We start from the raw sequence: 20,821 nt of genomic DNA, 5'->3' as shown, positions 1-20,821 counted from the left end.
CTGTTGCCCATCTGGCGAAAGCCGGTGTCGGCGATGTCCATGGCCACCGAGTCGGCGTGGTCTGAAGCCACCAAGCCTTCCTGCAGGATTTCAAGGGCTTCCGCCCTCTTGTCTGGGAGGAAGTCCAGGAGGAAGCCTCCACAAGCTTCGCCAGGGACACCACGACTCCTTCAATCGAGGCCTTCGCTGGGTGAATGAGGGCCTTCACGACCTTGGGCGCGTCTGCTAATCCCACAGTTGCTGAATCAGTGTCCCTGGCCCTTATGCATCTTCGGAGCATTGACCTCCCACACCAATTCTTCCCAGCACTTTGCATCTGCACACCCTCCGCTCTGGAGACTTGCACTTACTCCTCCCGCGGCCCAAGCCGTGTAGCACTCTACATTCCTAGCACTATCTATGGCTCACCCACAGGCTCCGACTCCCCAGCACATACCCCCTCCTCCCTTCTGAACTTGCACGTTCTGAATACTCACAAGGCATAGTAGGTTTGTCCTCTTCCCTCTTCCCCCGCTACTCTTAAATATTGTGTTGTAATGAATTTCCCATTCTTCCTCCCTCCCTCCCTCCCTCCCTGCCCTGTGGGCGCTTTGAAACAGTATATCCTTATTGTATAAGCACCTAACAAGCAAACAAACAAATAAATGTGTCCTCCTAGTTGGTCTCTTCCTCGTCCCAGTGTTGAGGTGGTGTTTGAGGGATATTTTGTAGGGGAGAAAAGGGAAATGGCTGACAGCCTACAAAGGATTGAGGCATAGAAAGTTCATTCGCAAAAGAGAATGGGGGATACCATGTCTCCCCTAAGGACTTCCTCTCCCCAAGTTCCCTCCACCCAGGTAATCCTCCCTCGCATATCCACCCCCAAGTTTGGGATCCTAAAGCGATGGCCTTTCCCTGGCAACCTGAGAGGAGGATCCAGGGGGAAAAGAAGTGAGGACGCCCTCTGGTTCCTCACACTGTACATAAGGAGCCAAAGGAACAGGAAGGTATGGGTTGTTTCGGGTGGTGTCACGGGAAGTGGAGGCAGACCAAGAGAGCAGGCAGAGGAAAGACTGTGCAGAAGAGCATGGAGGCCAATTATTTAGGCAGTTTGCAAGGTGAAGTATTGGTTGATGAGAGGAAGTAGTACTTTGAGTTGAATAAGCGTGTGTATGAGTGGAGTGGCAGGGGAGAGCAGTGAGTGAGACGGTAACAGGCAGAGCAATAGCAGTGTGGAGCAGCAGTAGATGTGTGGAGGGGAGAGTAGTAGAGGTGTGAAGAGAGGAGAGTAATAGGAGTACAGGGCCAGAAGCAGGAGAAAGTAAGATCGGAGAGTGGTGGTAGGAGATCGGGAGGAACATCAGAGAGATAGAGTAGGAAGTAGTAGGGAGAGAGAGGAGAGACAGTGGGTTAAATAGGGACGAGTAGGAAAGGGAGAGTATCAGACACACATTGGAGAGGAGCATCAGATCACAGAACCTTGAGTTACATCACAATGGGTAGTTTTTCAAAAAGGACCCCTAAGCTGTTGAGAAAGTTTAGATAGAGAAGGCATTCAACTTTAGGCCATCACATTGAGCTAGATAGAGTTTAGATAGTAGGCGTTACTTATCTCTAGTGACGTCTGTTAGGGAGGGACTGCCCATCCCCAAGTTACAAACCAAAATAAAAACCCTTGAATGGTCTCGGGGTCTTGGTGTGTTCTTAAGGCCATATGTGACATACATAAACATACTTGGAAAATCTTCATTGACATTCAGTTTCCCAAAATGTCATGTGATACCATGCCTGCCTCACAAGAAAGGACACAGACACAAAGGTACAAGCTTCAACACCTTTATTAAGTTTCACTGGGTTTGGAGACTTCCTAGCTGGCCCCAATTCTATAATGGGAGTAGTCTCGACCATCAAAGTAGATAAAATCGTCCAAGTTAGTCAGTCAGTCAAACAAAGTAAAAAGTCTATGTCAGAAACCTATACTTGCCCTCACGTTTCAAAGTGTGTGAACATGTATGAAAACAGAGTGCAACAATAGAATGTCAGAATGGCAAGGAAAGTGGCTCAACGCTCCCTTCTCCAAGTTCAGTTCAATGGGGTTCGTACAAAGTTCCTTCATGGTGGCTAGTATGCCCAGTTCAATGATTTCCCATAAATCTGTTTGGCTTCCATTGCCCATTTTATTGTCAGTTCAATATGCATTCCAGTTCTGTTCAATTGATTCTTTCGGGCTTCCCTCACCCGGTTTCACACTTGTCAAACAAACAGATATTCACAAAGTTCCTTCTCAGTTACCTTGAAATGCGGCCCTTGCCAGTCTTCAAACACTTAAACATTGCTGAAACAATTTCCAGCTAAACAGCTCTGCTTCATATAGCTCGGGGAGAACTCACATCCCCAACCTTTGTACTTCTCTTTCACAATGTTCACCTGTCAGAGACCTTTGCAACCGCATAGTATTCGCATGCCAGGCGTGACCACTCTGACAGTAGGGTTGGTTTCTTAATATCCGTGCCTCTTGCATTTGGTTTCGTAGAACGGGCCCTCTGCCACTCTGTTCCTTATTTCACAAAATCATAAAGTTCATTAGGACGGGCCCACTGCCATTCTTTTCCTCGTTTCGCAAAATGATCACTTTAACATTAGACTTTTGGGATCTTTGCACGCTCTCTTTCCATCGTGTCCTTCCCAACAATAGCTTTCAACACATTTTGCTTTCCTTATTCACTGTTCTGTTATCTTTCAAGGAGCGTTTAACAACCTTTCTTCTCAAACAGCACTGCTCCGTTACTTTGCTTCTCATCCGCTCCCTCGCCACCAAATACATTCAAACTTTCAGTTCAATGTCTTTATCTTTCAAAGCGTAGCTTTGCGTCTAACCCTGTAGCCTTCCACAATTGCACTTATCACAAACCGGGCTCTCCCTTCCTTTAAACTCACCGGCTGTGATTGCTTTTGCGCGTCCTTCTGCTTTTAGCTCGAGGTCAGAGTCTTGCCCACCTGCCCCTCAGACACTGCCTGGCAGCCCAGGGGAGGAAACGAGGAGTTTGCTGGCGCATGTAGGAAAAGGGACTAGCCGGCCCCTCGGATCCCTTCTCTGAGCTCTACTGGATTCTTGGAGACACAGCTCCCTCGCCACACTTTCTCCTGCCTCAACTCGCAGCCTGTCATCGTCTCGTTCTCCATCGCCTGGTTCTCGGCAGATCTCGCTCAGCTGCTCCTCCAGCTCACCATCAAGCTTATAGTTTGGAAAACGGTCCATGAGTTTCAGGTGTGTGTGATTGTGACTGAGTGCCTGACCTTATAAGTGGGACAAGGCCAGTACATGACATGTTGCTAGTGGTAATCTTCCAAGTCTCAGTCTTCCTCGTCTCAGTAGTTGGGCTGATAAGGAAAGGAGGGGAGTGATGGGAGTTGTAGTATCCCATAAGATAAGGAAAGGAGGAGAGTTATGGGAGTTGTAGTATCCCATAAAGGTAGATGCAATAGGGGGTAAATAACTGTCAGGACATGGGGGATACAATGTTTCACCATGCTGTGCCTCTTCCCCCAAACCCTGAGGACCCACTACCCTGGTGATCCTCCCTTGCTTGTCCACCCCCAGGGTCGGGATCCAATAGTGATAGCCTTCCCCGGCCACCTGAATAAGGAATTCCCAGGGACTGAGTCGTGAAACACCTTCAGCGTTTTCACAGACAACATTTGAATGTTTCAAGTGCTTTCTTGTTTTGGTACATATTTCCCATAATTCAGCATTTCAATTTGAAAGGCTTCCTTGCTTTGCCAAAATATATTAGTAATCAGTTTCCCACAAGACAGTAGTTCAATGTTCACGTGGTTGGCAATGGTACCTGCCAAATAGGCTTCGGTTCATCTTCTCTGGCCACTCTGGACAGCTTTACTCCTTGGGTATCTGGTACTGGTTATTCTTTACCCAGTTTGCTTTGCTCTCCTTCACCTCTCAGGAGTTAGAAGGTTTGTAATCATCTCATTCCTACTCAATCTTTGACTATCATTGGTTCGCTTACTATATACACACACACACACACACACACACACTTCTACACTTGGGCCTCTCACCAAGCGACACTCTTTCAGATGCTGTATCCTCTTACCAGGGCTCCAATCTCTGGATGGTGTGAAAAATGGTAACCCTTGACAACAATGATGTGTCTTCACAAACAAATGAAAGTCAAAAATAGTTGTCCATGCAGTTGCTCCATGCATAGAACCACAATTGCCTAAAAACCACAGCCGACACAGGTTTCAACCTTACTTCAGGTATTTTTCAAGGCTGACACAAAACGATTAGGTTTGGAGTGCAAAGTCCACAAAGAATCCTAGTGTCCGTCAAGTGGGCAGTAACTCATAATGTTGTCCAGTACCAATGGAGACAATATTCAAGTTTAACTGCAGCTGCCGCGTTACAGCTTGCAGTCCTGAAAGGTACAGGATGTCGTGCAAACGAAAACATGAGTTCAGTGCTTTAGCAGCAAGTATCCTGTTGAACCCTGAATGAGTGGCTGTGCACAGGTTGGAGGAAGTTGCCGTATGTCATCAGGGAAACTGTGCAGTATCTGGTATACTAAGCGTGACAGTATAAGGTATTTAAACGCGTATGCGCCTGCTACATCGGTCCATAGAGCAGGGCCTTTCGGCGTCTCTGGCTTTCACAGAGGAGTGGAATGTAAGAAAGAAAGCTTAGCATACCAGCTACCATGCAGTTGCCACAACGACATACAGCAACTTCCTCCAATCCGTGGACAGCCGACATGTGTTTCGACCTTACTTCAGGTCTTTTTCAAGGTTGTGACTTGCAAGAATGCCTGGGTGAGCAAAAGCTGTATTACTATAACGAATTGAGCAGGGGAAAATTACTGGAAGCTGGACTAGTCCAAATTCCCAGTACAAAATCTGTTGGAAAACTACTGAATGATGGGATTTTCAAGGCATTGCTGTCACAGCCAGCTCAAAGGATACTCCAACTCTCAGACGCTTAAAGGTTTTTTGTTGTTGATTGGTTCTGCAGGTTGGTAGGACAATCCCTCACTTGCTCATCTAGATGTGGCATTTTCCACCCTAACCCAGGTGGCCCTGGCCCCTGCGTTACTATATAGAGAACGTTGACCCTTACTGTCTAACCTCTATATGGCTGGTAGTGAGACCCTAAAAGGTAATTGCCTTTTCTATCTAGACTCCCTCCTGGACTATCTAACCTAGCCCTACACTGCCAGTTTTGTTAACTACCAGAGTTTTTTAGGAATGTGCCTTCCAGACACTAACTGGTTTTCCCCCTCTCACAACCTGATGTTCCTCTCTCTTCCTCTGTATGCTATTCTCTTCTCTTGACTCTCCTGCATCCAACTCCACCCATCTGCTCTCCACTTCCTAAGTCTTCCTCCTGTCCCTCTGATGTCTTCCCACTCCTATCATTCGTCTTCACCCTTCGATGGTATAACCCCCTCCTCCACACTACTACTACCATCACCACTCTAACCTACCTTCTACTTGGCCACTCTCCTTCCACACCCATAAGCACTTCCACACACTCCTACACTCTCACTCACTCCCCATGTCCCTCACCCTTGTCCCTCACTCTCATAGCACTCACTCGGTCACCAACCAATATATTACAAATTCCTTAATTTATCTGCACACACCAGTTCAGAGTCCATCCTTTTGCTGTTCTGTCACCTTCTCCTCACCTCACCCGAGCAACCCACAACTTCCTGCTTCCTGTTGCACCTCTTATCCTCCACCTCCTTCTCCCACTGGATCGCTGACGCCGACTAATCTAGTCCGATCTTCCTCCGGGCAGGTGTTACAAACACTGGATGTTACAATTAGTGGGGTAAGCCTTGCCCTTTTCTCAGCGCAGCACAGCCATGATATAGCAATGTCAGCCCGCATTGCAAGGTTTCTAAGTTACTGGTGGGAGACCTTGGCGTGGCTCCCCAAAAGTAAGAAAAGTCTTGTTAAGCAAGGTCGGCTGCAGTGGCTTTGCAGTGGATTTGCTGCTGCACACAACAGTGCTGAGGAGAGGTGTGAGGCACCGACTAAGGCCAAGTAAGATCCGTTTCTTCTCTTGTTGGCGCCCTCTCTCTGCATGAACTCTGCGGCTCCACTTGCAGCATGGAATTCATGTGAGGCGCTGATGGGTCGTAGTGCTGCAGGTGGAATCTCTGTACTGTTGCTGCCTCACTGGTGGCTCTAGGAAAGAGAAAACCTGGCCAGTACTCTCTCCCAGAAACATGTTGTAATACAAACTGGTACTGCACATATACATACAGGCAACTTGGGGAGGGGACAGGAATTGGGGCCCTCACAACTTCCAACAACCCCTCTGGTTTAGGGCTGGCTCTGGTTTCCAAACTGGTAGGCCTCCTACACAAGGCTGGCAGAGGTTCCCATCACCTTGTCACACTTGCCAAAAGGAACTGAAAAAGCCAAAGCCCTACCACTTTGAAATAATCTAGTTACGTAAAAACTTTATGCTTTTCGCATCACTGACTTCACTCCAGAATGTCAAAGCACTGAAGCAGAAAACCAAGTGAATATGGCCCCCATGTTAGGAAGTATTCTTGAAATCCTCAGCTAAACAACTAAAACATGTGAAGGAACGGAATCCCCCTGTGCAAGAGGAAGGATAGACTACCAATGCAAACCTAGAATTGAGCAGTCTACCATTTGTCTGATGGCTACTGTGACGAATTGAGGGAATTCGTCCCTGCTCCCCAAGGGGGAGCCTCCCCTTTGAGGCTAGGTCTACGAGCCTGCTCTGCAACATCCTCCATAGGATCGAGGCAAGTGAGACCTCACTAGGACACTCCCATGGAAGGAGAACACCTGAAGGAGACAGGGCTGAAGCGAGACGCAAAGTTCGGAACTGCTCTGAACAGGAGAGGGGAAACGCTGGAGGCCTGGCGTATGACAGAGGCGAGAAAAGGTTGAGTGCAAACCTCTGTTGTGGCGTGCCATGGTGCAATCATGGTGGGCAGACTGCCCACCGAACGACACAGACACCTCGCCATAGAAGAAGCAGCAATGGTCTGCGTATCCATAGTGGTATTGAGAGGCAGAGAGAGGGAGAGGCAGAGGGAGAGGCAGAGGGAGAGGGCGAGGCAGAGAAAATGAGAGTGAGAGAGAGAAAACAAGAGAGAAGGAGCGAGAAAGAGTGAGTCGCAAGTCGACGCCACGGAAAGCCATCCGACAGGGAAACGGAAGGAAGGAAAAAGTCCCAAGCATCTATGGGGCCCAGAGACGTACCCCTGAAATATTGAAGGTAATAGGGGGTAAGGGGAAGACAGATAAGCCGAAAGGGACTCGTTATATAATCAGAGACGCGTCCTAGTACAAGGGACGAAAACGTGAAAACAAAGTTGATGAACATAAACCATATTAATGTGATAAAGAGAATCATAGAAACCCTGAAGAGGGAGGTCAATGGAATTTGCGTACCACTACCCTGGGAATAGGGGGAAAGTAACCCATTATCCAAGAAGCAAAGAGTGAAACATAACAGAAAAAACTGAACCGAAGGCCTGACAGAGAAGTCCCTAGGGTAAACAATATACTAGACATCCATACCAGGAAAAGGTGGACTATCATGACCCAGAAAGCAAAAGTCTCACAGGAAAGTACTCTACAAGATTACTTGGAACCTTTTTACACAGATCCAAGGATTAGACAAAAAGGAAAGCCCGCACTAAAGAGGAGAGAAAAGCTAAAAGTCCCATGAGGGAGCTACACGAACTGAAACAGAGAACAACAAGAGACTCTCTAAGAACGGCATATCAGCAAGAACTCTAAAGAAAAGAAGACAAGTGCAAATTATTATTCATAGGAGAAGGGAATCATTCTCCTGACCATAGTTGGTTAAAACAGTGGTAGGGTCAGTTAGGATTAGTTTTGGAAATTGGACTTATTCCTTTGGACATTTACTGACGAGGACCTTAGTTAGTAAAATAGGTAAGGAATACCCCCAGAGCGATAAGGAAAGTTAGGCCTATTTCTTGAACTCGATCCATCTTATTTTCACAGTGTCAGCTCACCTCTCAGGTGCATCCAACACAGACACTAGTTCACACTACACAGACTCTAGGATTCGGCAGCTCTCAATTTTCTGACAAACTGCTGGACATGAACGTGCACCATCTCCTTTTTGGACAGTGTGAATGTGTATCTGCTGCTCTAATTAATATCTCAGATCTATGTGCTGTCACTAGATGGGCATCGGCACCCGTGGCCTTTCATATACATTGTATTCCTCTCAATCACTCCCGTGTACAGTAGGAGTTCTTCCCATATAATCACACTCAAATCGGAGTGCAGTACCTGCCACGGTCACTACTCCACCGGAGCGCAGCTAATCTCTAACCTCCCAGGGCCAGCGTGCACCAGATCCCGCGCAATTGCCCTTCCCAGAGTCTGCCAGTGGTTGCCATAGTGACCCTGTAACAAAGATTTGCAACTCCGCGACAGACAGACCGCCGAAAACAAACGCATTGAACATTACCCATCGGAACCGCTTCAGCGCGCACAATGCAGTCGCTGTCATTCGGCAATTTACAGCTACCTAATCAGTAAAAACTTGCATTTGTTCCTTTAGATTTTAGCCATATGGGGTATGCAGGCTGTCACAGACCCTCCAATTATCTGGGAGAATCCACTAACAGAAGCTAAGACATGCCCGACAAGAGGGATTCCATTCGACTCGCTGCATCCGCTGGCTATATCACTCTAAGGTATGCCAGTAAGCCATATACTGATTTAGTTCCAAGCCCCCATTCCCAGTGACCCACTGAGCGCCCACTGACCCCCTCCCTGCCTACCTTCATTGCCTTACAGTGGCTGGAAGCCCTCCAGCTCAGAGAGCAAACTGCAGATCTAACTCCAGAAACCCTTCTGGAGCCTGAGGCACCCTACTGTGGGTTGCTCCCCGCCCGGGTAAGCACAGTTCCTGTGTTGGCCTCTCTCTGTAACCCCAAGGAATGCCCTCCTTTTACCATTTTTAACAAAATCTTTCATTTTCTTTGCTATGTTCTTATGTTTGATTGAATGAGTGAAGGAAGGAACAAGTTACTTACCTGTAACTGTTGTTCTCCAGCATGGGTCTGGCATGGATTCACATGCTCATGAATATTACCCGTCGTCAGGCTGGGAATCCTCGGTAAAGAAAAAATCAGTATCAGTTTCGTTTCTGATCTGTCTGTCGTAGTAGTAACCAATCACTGATCTCTGCGTCATACTGACCACAGCCAATGACTGCCCTCTACCTAAGCCCCGCCTCTGGCAGCCATCTTCAGATTTGGTAGCACGTGAAGTGGCAGTATGACCAAGTGAAGAGCCGCAGAGGAGTAGGCGGGAGGGTTCGCATGTGAATCCATGCCAGACCCATGCTGGAGAACAACAGTTACAGGTAAGTAACTTGTTCCTTCTCCAGCATGGGGTCTGGCATGGATTCACATGCTCATGAATAAAGAATACATAGCAGTACACACATGCACAACCACGGGAGGTGGCAAGGGCTCAACATTAAGCATTACATCAAACTCAACATTAAGCAATTCTTACCTCCTCACCAGGCTCACCTTAGGCGAACAGATTGCGCAGCACTGCTTGGCCGACCCTGGACTCCTCCCTGGAATCCCGATCGACGCAGTAGAATTCCGTGAAGGTGTGCGTCGACCTCCACGTAGAAGCCCTGCAGATGTCCAGCAAGGGCACACCAGATAGGAACGCCGTGGTAGCTGCGATCGCTCTGGTGGAATGGGCTCTCGGACGGCCAGGCAGCGGTCGGTTTGCCAACCGATGACAGTACATGATACAGCCGGAGAGCCATCTGGAAATGGAGGCCTTTGAGAGAGCCTTCCCCTGATTGACAGGTCCAAAGTTCACAAAAAGTTGTGACGTCTTCCGAAAACACTTTGTGCGGTCCACGTAAAACTTCAGCGCTCTAGCCACATCCAGCGAGTGCAAAGTCCTTTCGGCCGGCGACGAAGGCGACGGGAAGAAAACAGGCAACACCAAGGGTTCGTTGAGGTGGAAGTCCGATGGCACCTTGGGCATGAAGGAGGGGTGCGTCCTGAGCACTACCCTCGTGTCGTGAAAAGTCAAGTACGGGGGCTTGCAGGAAAGGGCCTGGATCTCTCCCACTCTTCGTGCGGAGGTGATGGCCACAAGAAACGCTGTTTTCCACGACAAGAACTTCAACGGAGCCGAGTGCAGAGGCTCGAACGGAGGTCCCATGAGCTTGGTCAGCACCACGTTGAGCTCCCACGCCGGGGCCGGAGCCTTCACCGGCCGGAACGATCTGAGCAGTCCCTTCAGGAATTCTTTCACCAGACGATGAGACCACAAAGATGTCCGCCCTGTGGTTCTGGTGTATCGGGAGATCGCAGCAAGATGAATCTTGATGGACGCGTGCGCCAGTCCAGCATTGGCCAGCGTCAGAAGGTACGGCAGTACCTGGGGAGCCGTAATCCGTAGAGGGTTAATCTTCTGTGTGTGGCACCAGACAGAGAACCTCTTCCATTTGTGTCCATAGCATTTAAGAGTTGAGGACGCCCAGGTCTTTGCAAGAACCTCTCTGCAGTCGGCCGGTATGTCGTATCCTCCAAACTCTAACTCTGCAGGAGCCAGGCCTGCAAGTTCAGCGACTTCGGGTCGTGATGGAGGATGGCGCCTCCTTCCCTGGAGAGAAGATCCGCGTCCGCTGGCAGCTTGATTGACGGGGACGCTGACAAGTCCAGAAGGTCCGGGAACCATATCTGCCTCGGCCACGCAGGTGCGACGAGGATCATCCTGCACCGTGACGTCTTGAGCTGGTTGATGAGCCGGATCAGCAATGGCAACGGAGGGAACGCGTATAGAAACAGGCCCTCCCAGGGGAACGAGAAAGCATCGCCCATGCTCCTCGGCTGGGGAAACCTGCTGGCGAACCTCCGGCACTTGGAGTTCGTCGCCGTCGCGAACAGATCGATCTGGGGAGTGCCCCACTGTCGGAAGAGGCAGTCCACTAGATCCTGTCGTAGTTCCCACTCGTGGCACGAGCGCAGCTCTCTGCTGAGCGAATCGGCGATGGTATTTTTTATCCCTGCCAGATGAAACGGCACCAGAAACATCCCTTGGGCGACGGCCCAATGCCACAGATCCTGCGCCTCCTTGGACAGGGCTGGGGATCTGGTACCGCCTTGCTTCCTGATGTAGAACATGTTGGTGGTGTTGTCGGTGTAGATCCTCACCACCTTGCCCTTGAGGGATGGAAGAAAGGACCCGAGGACCCAAAACACTGCACGGAGCTCCAGGACGTTGATATGGAGGGACTTCTCCGTCGGAAGCCAAAGGCCTCTCGCGTGCAGATTTTCGGTGTGCGCTCCCCACCCTTCCAGGGAGGCATCCGTGGTCACTGTCTCCTGGTGGCTGGGGGTCTGGAAGTCCATGCCCGCCGTCAGATGCGCGCGGGTGCCCCACCACCGGATCGCTCGTCGGAAACTTTCGTCGAATGTGATCCTCTCCTCGAAGCTGCCCGTCGTCTGGATCCAGCGCGCGTCCAGGAATTCCTGCAACGGGCGCATCCGGAGCCTGCACAGGCAGATGAGATAAATGCAAGAAGACATCATTCCGAAGAGGGACTTGATGGACCTCACCCTGGCCGTGTCCGCAACCAGCATCCGCTGCACCTTGCCCAAGATGGCCCTCGTCCTTTCCTCCGACGGAGAGGCCAGAAGCGACACTGTCGAGCTTCGCTCCCAGAAACAGAGCGTCTTGCGCGGGCACCAGGTGGGACTTGGCGTAGTTTATGGAGAATCCCAGGTCCGTGAGTAGTTGGACGGTCCTTGCCGTGTGCTCCACGGCGAGCTCCTTTGTCTTTGCTCGGATGAGCCAGTCGTCCAGGTAGGGGTAGACGTGGATCCCCTCTCGGCGCAGCTGCGCCGCCACCGGTGCGAGGCACTTGGTGAACACCCTCTGTGCCAACCTCAATCCGAAGGGAAGGGCTCTGAACTGGTAGTGACGCCCTTGGACCACGAACCTGAGAAACTTTCGGTGTCCCTTTAGGATGGGAATATGGAAGTAGGCATCCTCCAAATCCAACGACGCCAGGAAATCGCCCTCCTCCAGTTGACCCAAGACGTGTGGGAGGGTGACCATCCGGAACTTCTGTGCCTTGATGAATTTGTTCAGTCGTCGTAGGTCCAGGATGGGACGCCATCCTCCCGTCTTCTTCTTCACAAGGAAGTATCTTGAGTAAACTCCGGAGCCCCGAAGCCTCTTTGGGACGAGCTCGATGGCGCCCTTCTTGAGCATCGCCTTTACCTCAAAGAGAAGTTGAGGGACGTGATGTTCTTTCCTGGCCACAGGGGGGACGCGCGGGCACCTCTTTAGAAACTCGAGCGCGTGACCCTGAGCTAGGGCGTCCAGCACCCAACGGTCGGTGGAGATGGACTCCCACACGCTGACGAAGCTCGCCAGCCGGCCTCCCACTGGGGTGCTTCGGTGGGGGCCCGACCCCACGGCCGGTTCAGTCCTGCTTCGACGAGGCTTTGCCGCCTTGTCCTCCTTGGCGACGACGGCGGGGTCCGCCTGACTTGCCTCGTCCCCTGTAAGCTTCCTGTGACGACGAACAGGCCGCTTGACGGTAGGTGGAAAATCCGCCGCTGGAACCTTTGGAGGCACCCTGTTTGCCTCCGCCGCTCCGAAAGGGCGGCCGCCGTTGCTGGAGAACCCCAAGAGCCCGGGCCGTCTCCGTGTCCGCCTTGATGGCTTGAAGGGAATCGTCCACTGTTTTCCCAAACAGGTTGTTTCCGTCGAACGGCATGTCCAAGACTCTGGTCTGCACGTCCTGACGGAAGTCAGTAGCCTTGAGCCATCCACACCGCCTAAGGCACACGCCGTTGCCCAACTGGTGAAATCCAGTGTCAGCGATGTCCGTCGCAATCGTAATGGCATGGTCCGACGCCACCTCTCCTTCCTGTAAGATCTCTAGGGCTTCCGCCCTCTTGTCATCTGGTAGGAAGTCCAGCAGGGGGGCCAGTTTGTACCACAACTCCCTGTCGTAGCGGGCTACGATAGCCAAGGTGTTGGCAGCTTTAATCGTCGTCGCTGCCGACGAGATGACTCTGAGACCCATCGTGTCTAATTTCTTTCCCTCGCCGTCCGGCGGGGAGGTCGATGTAGAGGCCGCACCCCACCCCTCCGCTTTCTTCCTGGCCGCCGCGGAGACGACCGAGTCCGGGGTCGGCTGTGCCCGCAGGCACAAGGGGGCCGCGTCCGGGACCCCGTACTTCTTCTCGTACCGATCCCTTGCAGCCGGCGTCGTGGATGGGTTCTTGACGAGGGCGAGGCCCTCATCCCAAATATCGTCTAGTAGAGGTACAGCGAGGACCGTCTTCCTCTTGGTCTCGCGCCGTTGATAAAGGAAACCTTCCTTCTTCTCTTCCGGGCAGAGCTGGAAAAGATCGGATGCCCTGGCGATCATGGAGTGAAACGATCCAATCTCGTCGGGCAGGGAAGCCCGGGTGGGAGGCGACGACGGGAGATCCTCGTCGTAAACCTCGTCGTCTGTACCCGTTGCGGCCGTGTCAGTCCCTGTATCATCCCCACGTGTCGTGGACAAGGAGGAGGGCTGAACAGGGCGCGATGGCTGAAAAGGAGGTGGAGGGTGAATCCTTCTTCTCTTAGGGGGAGGGCTCCCAGAAGGGCCTGGCTCCGGGTCCCCCGTCGGGAGCGGTTCCTCCGTTGGTGGTAACGGCAGTCTCGTCCTTATCTCCGAGCATAAGGACTGTATAGCCAACAAAATGGCCGCCGAGTTGTCTTGCGGCACTGGTTGAGGGAGATCCGACGGGCGATCAGGAGCCCCGTCGGCATCCTCTAGGCCCTCGTCGTCTTCCACGTCGGGGTCCCTCCCGACAGGATGGCCTTCTTCCACGCCAGAGCCGTGGCCTAAGACTTCGATCAGCTCCTCCTCAGAGGCTGAGGCCGAGTCCACGACGACCTCCTGCCCCCCCTTTTTCTTCTCCGTCGGAGGTTTCACGGGGGTCCTGTCTATGGGCACGAAAGGGGACTCCCTCCGCGGTGGCAGGGAGATTCTGGGCCCCGGGGTCGCCACCACTGGTGTAGCCTCCACAGGCTGAGCCAGGGCCACCGCGACTGTCTCGATAGAGGCCTTGGCCGGATGGATCAAGGCTTTCACCACCTTAGGTGCGCTCACCGCCTTCTCCTTGGGGGGAGGGTCACCACCTCGCTCCCCCTTCGAATGGGCCTTAGGGCACGACCGGGGTCTCTCCAGGAGTTTCGCCGGGTGCTTGGCCTTCCTCTTACCCGAGCCAGAGCGTTGGCTCGTGGTTGATGGCACCGGGGAGGTGGCGCCCGTAGAGCCCGACCGTTCGGCGCTGCCGGTGCCAGCGGACTCGCGGTGCTTGGCCTTCTGTTGGACCCCCATCGCCGGGGCGCCCTCAAAGGTCTTAGAAGACCGCTCGGACTTCTTCTTCTTCTTCTCGCCTGACGGGCTCTTTCCTTCCAGCCAGTTGGCAAGACGTTGATGGCGGTTCTTCATGGTCCGCTCCGACATATTGCCGCAAAACGCACAGTCCTTCTCCATGTGCGTCTTGTCCTAATGTAGGCAGTAAAGGCAAAGGGAGTGTTCGTCCTCCTTAAAGACATTCTGAAGCTGGCATCCAGGGCAGACCCTGAACAGCTTTCCGGGCGTCGAGCTTCCCTTCTCCTGGGCCATGTTTGAGATGGGCCTGAGAAACTTCTGGAGTCCTCCAGAAGCGTGGCTCGACGAAATCTTCACCCTTGAGGGGCGTAGACGAATCCGACACAGATCCCCGTTGATCGGATGAAGAAACGGTGGAGCTTGAGGCTCTTTTGACCGAAAAAAGAGAAATTTTTCCGAGAAAAAACGTGAAAAATAGCACTAACGCTCGAGAGCAATAGCACGAGGATCCCAACACTTGAACGTGCGGTAAAAATCTGAAGATGGCTGCCAGAGGCGGGGCTTAGGTAGAGGGCAGTCATTGGCTGTGGTCAGTATGACGCAGAGATCAGTGATTGGTTACTACTACGAAAGACAGATCAGAAACGAAACTGATACTGATACTGATTTTTTCTTTACCGAGGATTCCCAGCCGGACGGGGAATATTCATGAGCATGTGAATCCATGCCAGACCCCATGCTGGAGAAACATAAGATCACTTTCCTTTCTCATAATTTGAACTTTTTAGAACACATTAAATGCATGGGACAACTGCTCCCTCTATGAGGGTTATGCATAGGATACGGGTTCCTCAGTAGCTTGACCTCTACACGTGTTTTCCCTCTTCTCCCCAGGGGTCACCCATCCAGTTCAGTTTTGGTTCTGAGGAAGGCGGACATATCTACAGCAGACCGCCACAACTTATAGCTCCATGCGCTTCGATGAAATCACACTTTTGGGCCACGCTACTGTCAGATCTACATTAGTGCACTACGTAGACCCCTGAACTACGTATGTGATGTGAGAAGCAAGACTTATTAGTTGTTAGTGAGGCAATACAATATATCTGTTCTTTAAAATATGTGAAAATATTAGTAAAACATGTTTTCTTTTTCTTTGAAATTAAATCCAATAAATGTATGGAAAGAGAAAAATCTGGGGATAAAGTATGTTTTCTGTTTAGATATACAGAACACACAAAAGTGCTCCCTGAATAATTTAGGAGAAAGACATGTAAAAGAACTTCATTGACTGCTTGCATTGAGTTCTATATTAGTGATCCATTTTGCTTTCACAATACTTTGCAGTGTTCCTGTCAGGATATCTTTGTTGTATTGGATTTATGTTGCCCTGGTCCTTGACAAAGTAGGGGTTGACCCTCACGTGCACCAGTTTATTCTTTAATAAACACATCTTGGACATTTCCTCAGTCTCCACGTCCTTCTTCTGACCCGCAACACTACATACAACTCTGTGCTATTAACGACAAAGCCCCCAGCTCAACCGAAAGAGCAACTGGGGAGGATTCCAGAGCTCCTACTCCAGTACCTTTCTCAAGCACCAGATCCACACTATACACTCGCATACTTGCCTATAGGAAATTCATTTCACTAGAAACATTGTACTCAATGGTGAGTTGCATACAATTCCCTCCCACACCACTTTATGGCCATGGCTAGTTTTGGAACACACCCATGTAAAGCCTTGCATACTCACCCTCATAGCAGTCCCTCACAGTGTCAAAGTAGACATAGTACTGGTCATTGGTAAAGAAGAGGAGGCTGAGCCAAGAGTCGAAAGCATAGATAGGCACGATGAAAAGGATGCGCACAATGTGTCTCTGTTCGTTGGGGCAGGTGTACGAACGAAGGTGCATGTAGATCTGTGAAGGGACAAAGAGGTAGGTTGTCAGAAACCTTCCCACAATAAGTTACAAGCATCCCTCAGCCCACCACTTAACTCCATCTCCAGCAGGTTTTACATCCCCCCCCCTTTTAGCAACAGAATAGGTCTGAAAACATTAATGGCCAAGGAGAGACAATCTTGCTATATAGGTTTATACTGCTCGTATTCTATGTATTGCAAAATCACAAGTCATTATAAAGTGCATTGGGTACATGGAAGATAGAGGGGGGAATAGTGTAAAATACATTAGTTATATGGGCAGTGCAAATATTCTCAGTTACAAGCAAAGCTCCCTGCTTTCCTTTTTTACTGATTTTTACACATAAATATAGACATTAAATCACCATTTCATTTTAATATGTATTTGTAAAAAATTGTGGGGATAAAAAGAAATGTGTTTCTCTTGGTTGGGTCTTTAAGTTGTCAATCATGCAGGTCAATGGGGGTCATTAGAATTTTCCTGGTGCGGAAAAAATGCCAGTGAAAGTGCTGGTAAATCCGTCACCGGTGATTTTACTGCACTGGGAAACTACAGGTTTGCCGGAATTACTGCCACTGCTAATACCGGTGTCGGTAATTCAGGTACTCGCCCCTATGGAGTCTTATGGGACCAGCATTTCCGCCGTCTGTAATATCCCAGAATTACTGGGATATCGGGCGGCGGGAATGCCAATTCCATTTGGTGGCATCCCGCAAGCATTACCAGCGGGATACCACCAAACTTATAATGACCCCAATGGCTTTGCAAAGTAACATAAGAGTTTGGAAAAAACTGAAAAGGAGGTTGAACACAACTGAATTCATTTTTAAGTTGTTTAAATGACTGCAAATATGCAGACCCTCCTTGATGTGCAAGAACCTAGCTTTACAAGCTTTTCACTAGAGGCATTCAAGTGCTAATGCATTTGTTTCATGTAAATAAAACGTGGACAAATACTAGTTACAACTTATTTTTAAATAACAAAAATACATGTGTATAAATACAGATAGAAATCACAAAAACATGAATATGAAAATTGTGGCGACAAGGAACGAAGAGACTGACCAAGTTAAGCCATAGTGGTTGCTATAGAGTTTTATTAAATGATAAACCAAACCTATCTATCCCTAACTCTAAGGGGATTTCCCTGCCCAAAATAATGAAACTCCGGTGCTCGTCAGGAAGTCCATGCGAGTCAAAACAAAAAGGCACCTTCCCGGTCACAAAGGCTCCTACTCTACAATACAACAAAGCACCATAAAGTCCAGCCACTGTTCATAATCCAGGAGAATAAAGATTTTCCATAATAACTTACTAGAAAGTCTTAATTCTATTAAAGACTCGGAGGCGAGCATTATGCTGCTCTTTCTTTTATTCGACAATAAAGAAAAGAGCTCAGCAGCAAGATATTTGTGCACCAAAAGTAAATGTGCCATGAGTAATGTGCAGAAAACAGGTGCACCAAATATATATAATGAACATAGCAATATAGCAGTAATATAACAGTAATATCTTAACATAAAAGGTAAGAGACTCTGGAGAAAACTACATTTCCCAGGGAGCTTGGCTCCAGTTCATTTAGTGGCCATCAACACGTGACCTAGTCCACCAATAGTAGTTCAGATCCCTTGCATAAACAGTCCTAAACGTGATGACAACTCCTCTTTCTGGGCTGCGAACTTGGCTGCCCATAGTAGAAGATAACTGCAGCTAACTTGAAGAACTTCTTGTGTCGGGCCGTGATCAGGCAGACTTGTCTGCAGGCGCTGTCAAGAAAAAGGAACATTTTAGTCTCTTCTATAGGACAACCCTAGATCCCTTATCAGGGTGGGAGAAAATCTTGTAGTTATTCCGATAGGGTACATGTACATTTCAGAACATTCATTACATTGTTAATTAACATCAGGTAACATGTTATTTTCTCGCCGGGTGGGATAATGCTCGCCTCCGAGTCTTTAATAGAATTCAGACTTTCTAGTAAGTTATTATGGAAAATCTTTATTCTATGTCAAGACCGGAGGCTCCCATTATGCTTGTTTAAAGCTTACTTATCACAATAGATGCCGGCTGATCTACTGGCTTTAGATAGAATTGTTTGAAAACTGATTCACTAGCCCAGTCTGCCATCTTCATGATACCATCTAGGCGAACTCCCGCCTGAAAGGCTTTGGAGGCCATGGCTCCTCTAACTGAGTGGGCTCCGAAATGCTTGGTGTCTATCCCTGCTTGAGCTAGCGTCCACCGGACCCAACGTGCTAAGGTCGGTGTTGATACTGCTTTGTGTGGTTTACGCAGAGCGATCAGTAGCTACCCGTAGGGGAGGTTCTGAGTGAAGCCGTCTTTTCTTCGTAGACTTTCAGGCATTTAACCAAGCAGAGCTTCGGTTGATCTCTAAAGGCGGGATAGGAAATCACCCTAGAATTGCATTTTGTTCTTCTATGAATATGGAATACAATACCATCAGGAGAAAAAGTTCTGCCTGCTAGATCTAGAGCTCTGATGTCTGAGACTCTCCTGCAGGATACCAAGCAGAGTAGAGGAGTGAGTTTGCCAGATAGGGCTCTATGTGATAGTTCTTTGTTACTAGGCCATGCCAGAAAAAGGTTCAGTACTTTATTAACCTCCCAAAGCTTGTCATAGCGAGCTGGAGGTGGGACGGTAAGCCTTACACCCTTGAGCAACCTGCAGACGAGGTGGTGTTCTCCTGCTGGTACTCCTTGGATAAGGTCATGACCTGGGGAATTGCTGAACGGTAGGCGTTCATAGACCTGTAGGCAAGCCCTTTTTCCGCTAGGGATGCTGGAAAATTCAAGATCTCTTCTACAGGTGCTGAAATTGGATGTAATCCTTTCTCACGACACCAGGAGCTCCAGATGCTCCAAGAGTTGGAGTATCTCTTCCGGGTACTAGGAGCCCAGCTCTCTTCGATAAGGTTGATCGCTTTGTGAGACATGCCTGGGACTCTCCATCTTGACCTGAAATCCTCCAGGCTGCTAAGGTCAGAGATCTGTTGAGGAGGAGAGGATGACGCTGACCTGATAGATCTAATAGGAGATCTGGAAACTGGGGTAGTAGGATTGGAGAATCCGTAGAAAGTTCCAGAAGAACTGGATACCAAGTCTGAGATGTCCAGACCGGCGCTATAAGGATCAGATTTGCGTGCTCCAGACGGGCCTTCGCCAGGGTCCTCGCTATCATAGTGAAAGGAGGAAAGGCATACAGTATTCCCTGGGACCATGACTGTAGGAATGCGTCTGTTGCAGCTGCTGCTGGGTCCGGCCTCCAGCTGTAGAAAGTTGGTGGTTGGGAGTTGAGTCTGGAAGCCAAGAGGTCTATGGACATCGGACCCCAGATCTCCTGAAAGCGGAGGAAAACCTCTCTGTTGATTCTCCAATCGCTGTAATCTGTCAAGTGGCGAGAGTACCAGTCCGCTACTGCATTTGAGATGCCGGGAAGGTACTCCGCTGTAACTGAAATCTGGTGATCCAGTCAGAAATGCCAGAAGTCATTGGCTAATTCTGCTAGGGGTCTTGACTTGGTGCCGCCCAGATGGTTGATATATCTTACCGCTGAGATGTTGTCCATCTTTAGTAAAATACAGCAACTCGCTTTGTCTTTGGCTGGCAAAAGAGCGCACTGCAAAGGAACCTGCAAGAAGCTCTAGACAATTGATATGAAGGTCCAGCTCCTGTGGGGACCAAGTCCCTCCCGTGGCTATGGGACCGCATCTCGCTCCCCAACCGGAGCGACTGGCATCCGACTTGATAATAATATCTGGAGCGGAGCCGAAGATGGCTCTGCCGTTCCAGGCTTCCATGTGAGAGAGCCACCAGTTGAGCTCTGTCCTCGCCTGAGGAGACAGTGTCAGTAGTTGAGAATAAGAAAGGTTTCTCCTTAAGTGTTGGCCTTTTAGTCTTTGCAGCTCTCGATAGTGAAGAGGACCCGGAAATATTGCTTGAATGGAAGATGAAAGTAGCCCTATCACTCTTGCTAGTTCTCGAAGGGAGAACATGTTCTTCTGTAAGAGTCTGCGTATTTCTCTTTTGGTAGAGTGAATCTTGGCTGATGGGAGTCGAAGCTGCGAATTCTGTGTATCTACTATGAATCCTAGGAATTCCATGTTTTTGGATGGAAGTAGAACTGACTTTTCCCAGTTTATAAGAAAACCTAGGCTGTGCAGCAAGTTTATTGCCAGTTCGGTTTGTTTCTGAACTAACTCCTGTGATTGGGCCATGAAAATAATGTCGTCTAGATAAATTATGAGACGGACACCTTGCTCTCTTAATCGAGCTACTACAGGTCTTAAGAGTTTGGTGAATACCCAAGGCGCCGAAGAGAGTCCGAATGGGAGCCTTGTGAATTCCCAATCTCGGTTTCTCCAGGAGAATCTGAGGTAACTCATGTGTGTGTGATGAATCGGTACTGCGAGGTAAGCGTCTTTTAAGTCTAGGCGCATAAGCCAGTCGTTCGGTCTGAGAAGATC

The 20,821-nt window shown here is 49.6% G+C and overlaps 1 protein-coding gene across 2 annotated transcripts in view; it reads right to left on the bottom strand.

Annotated features, from left to right (window-relative positions):
- TMEM184B (transmembrane protein 184B) overlaps positions 1-20,821 on the bottom strand; it is a 905,911-nt gene that overhangs the window by 579,054 nt on the left and 306,036 nt on the right. For both annotated transcript variants that reach the window (XM_069652979.1, XM_069652978.1), the window contains exon 3: positions 16,170-16,335. In XM_069652979.1, the coding sequence (XP_069509080.1) occupies positions 16,170-16,335 (166 nt within the window). The remainder of the gene's footprint in view (positions 1-16,169; positions 16,336-20,821) is intronic.

This window comes from Ambystoma mexicanum, chromosome 3q, assembly GCF_040938575.1.
Source record: "Ambystoma mexicanum isolate Mex_15411 chromosome 3q, UKY_AmexF1_1, whole genome shotgun sequence".
Lineage (NCBI taxonomy): Eukaryota > Metazoa > Chordata > Amphibia > Caudata > Ambystomatidae > Ambystoma > Ambystoma mexicanum.
Note: the sequence above shows the minus strand (reverse complement) of the source record. Positions and strands in the feature narration are given on the sequence as shown.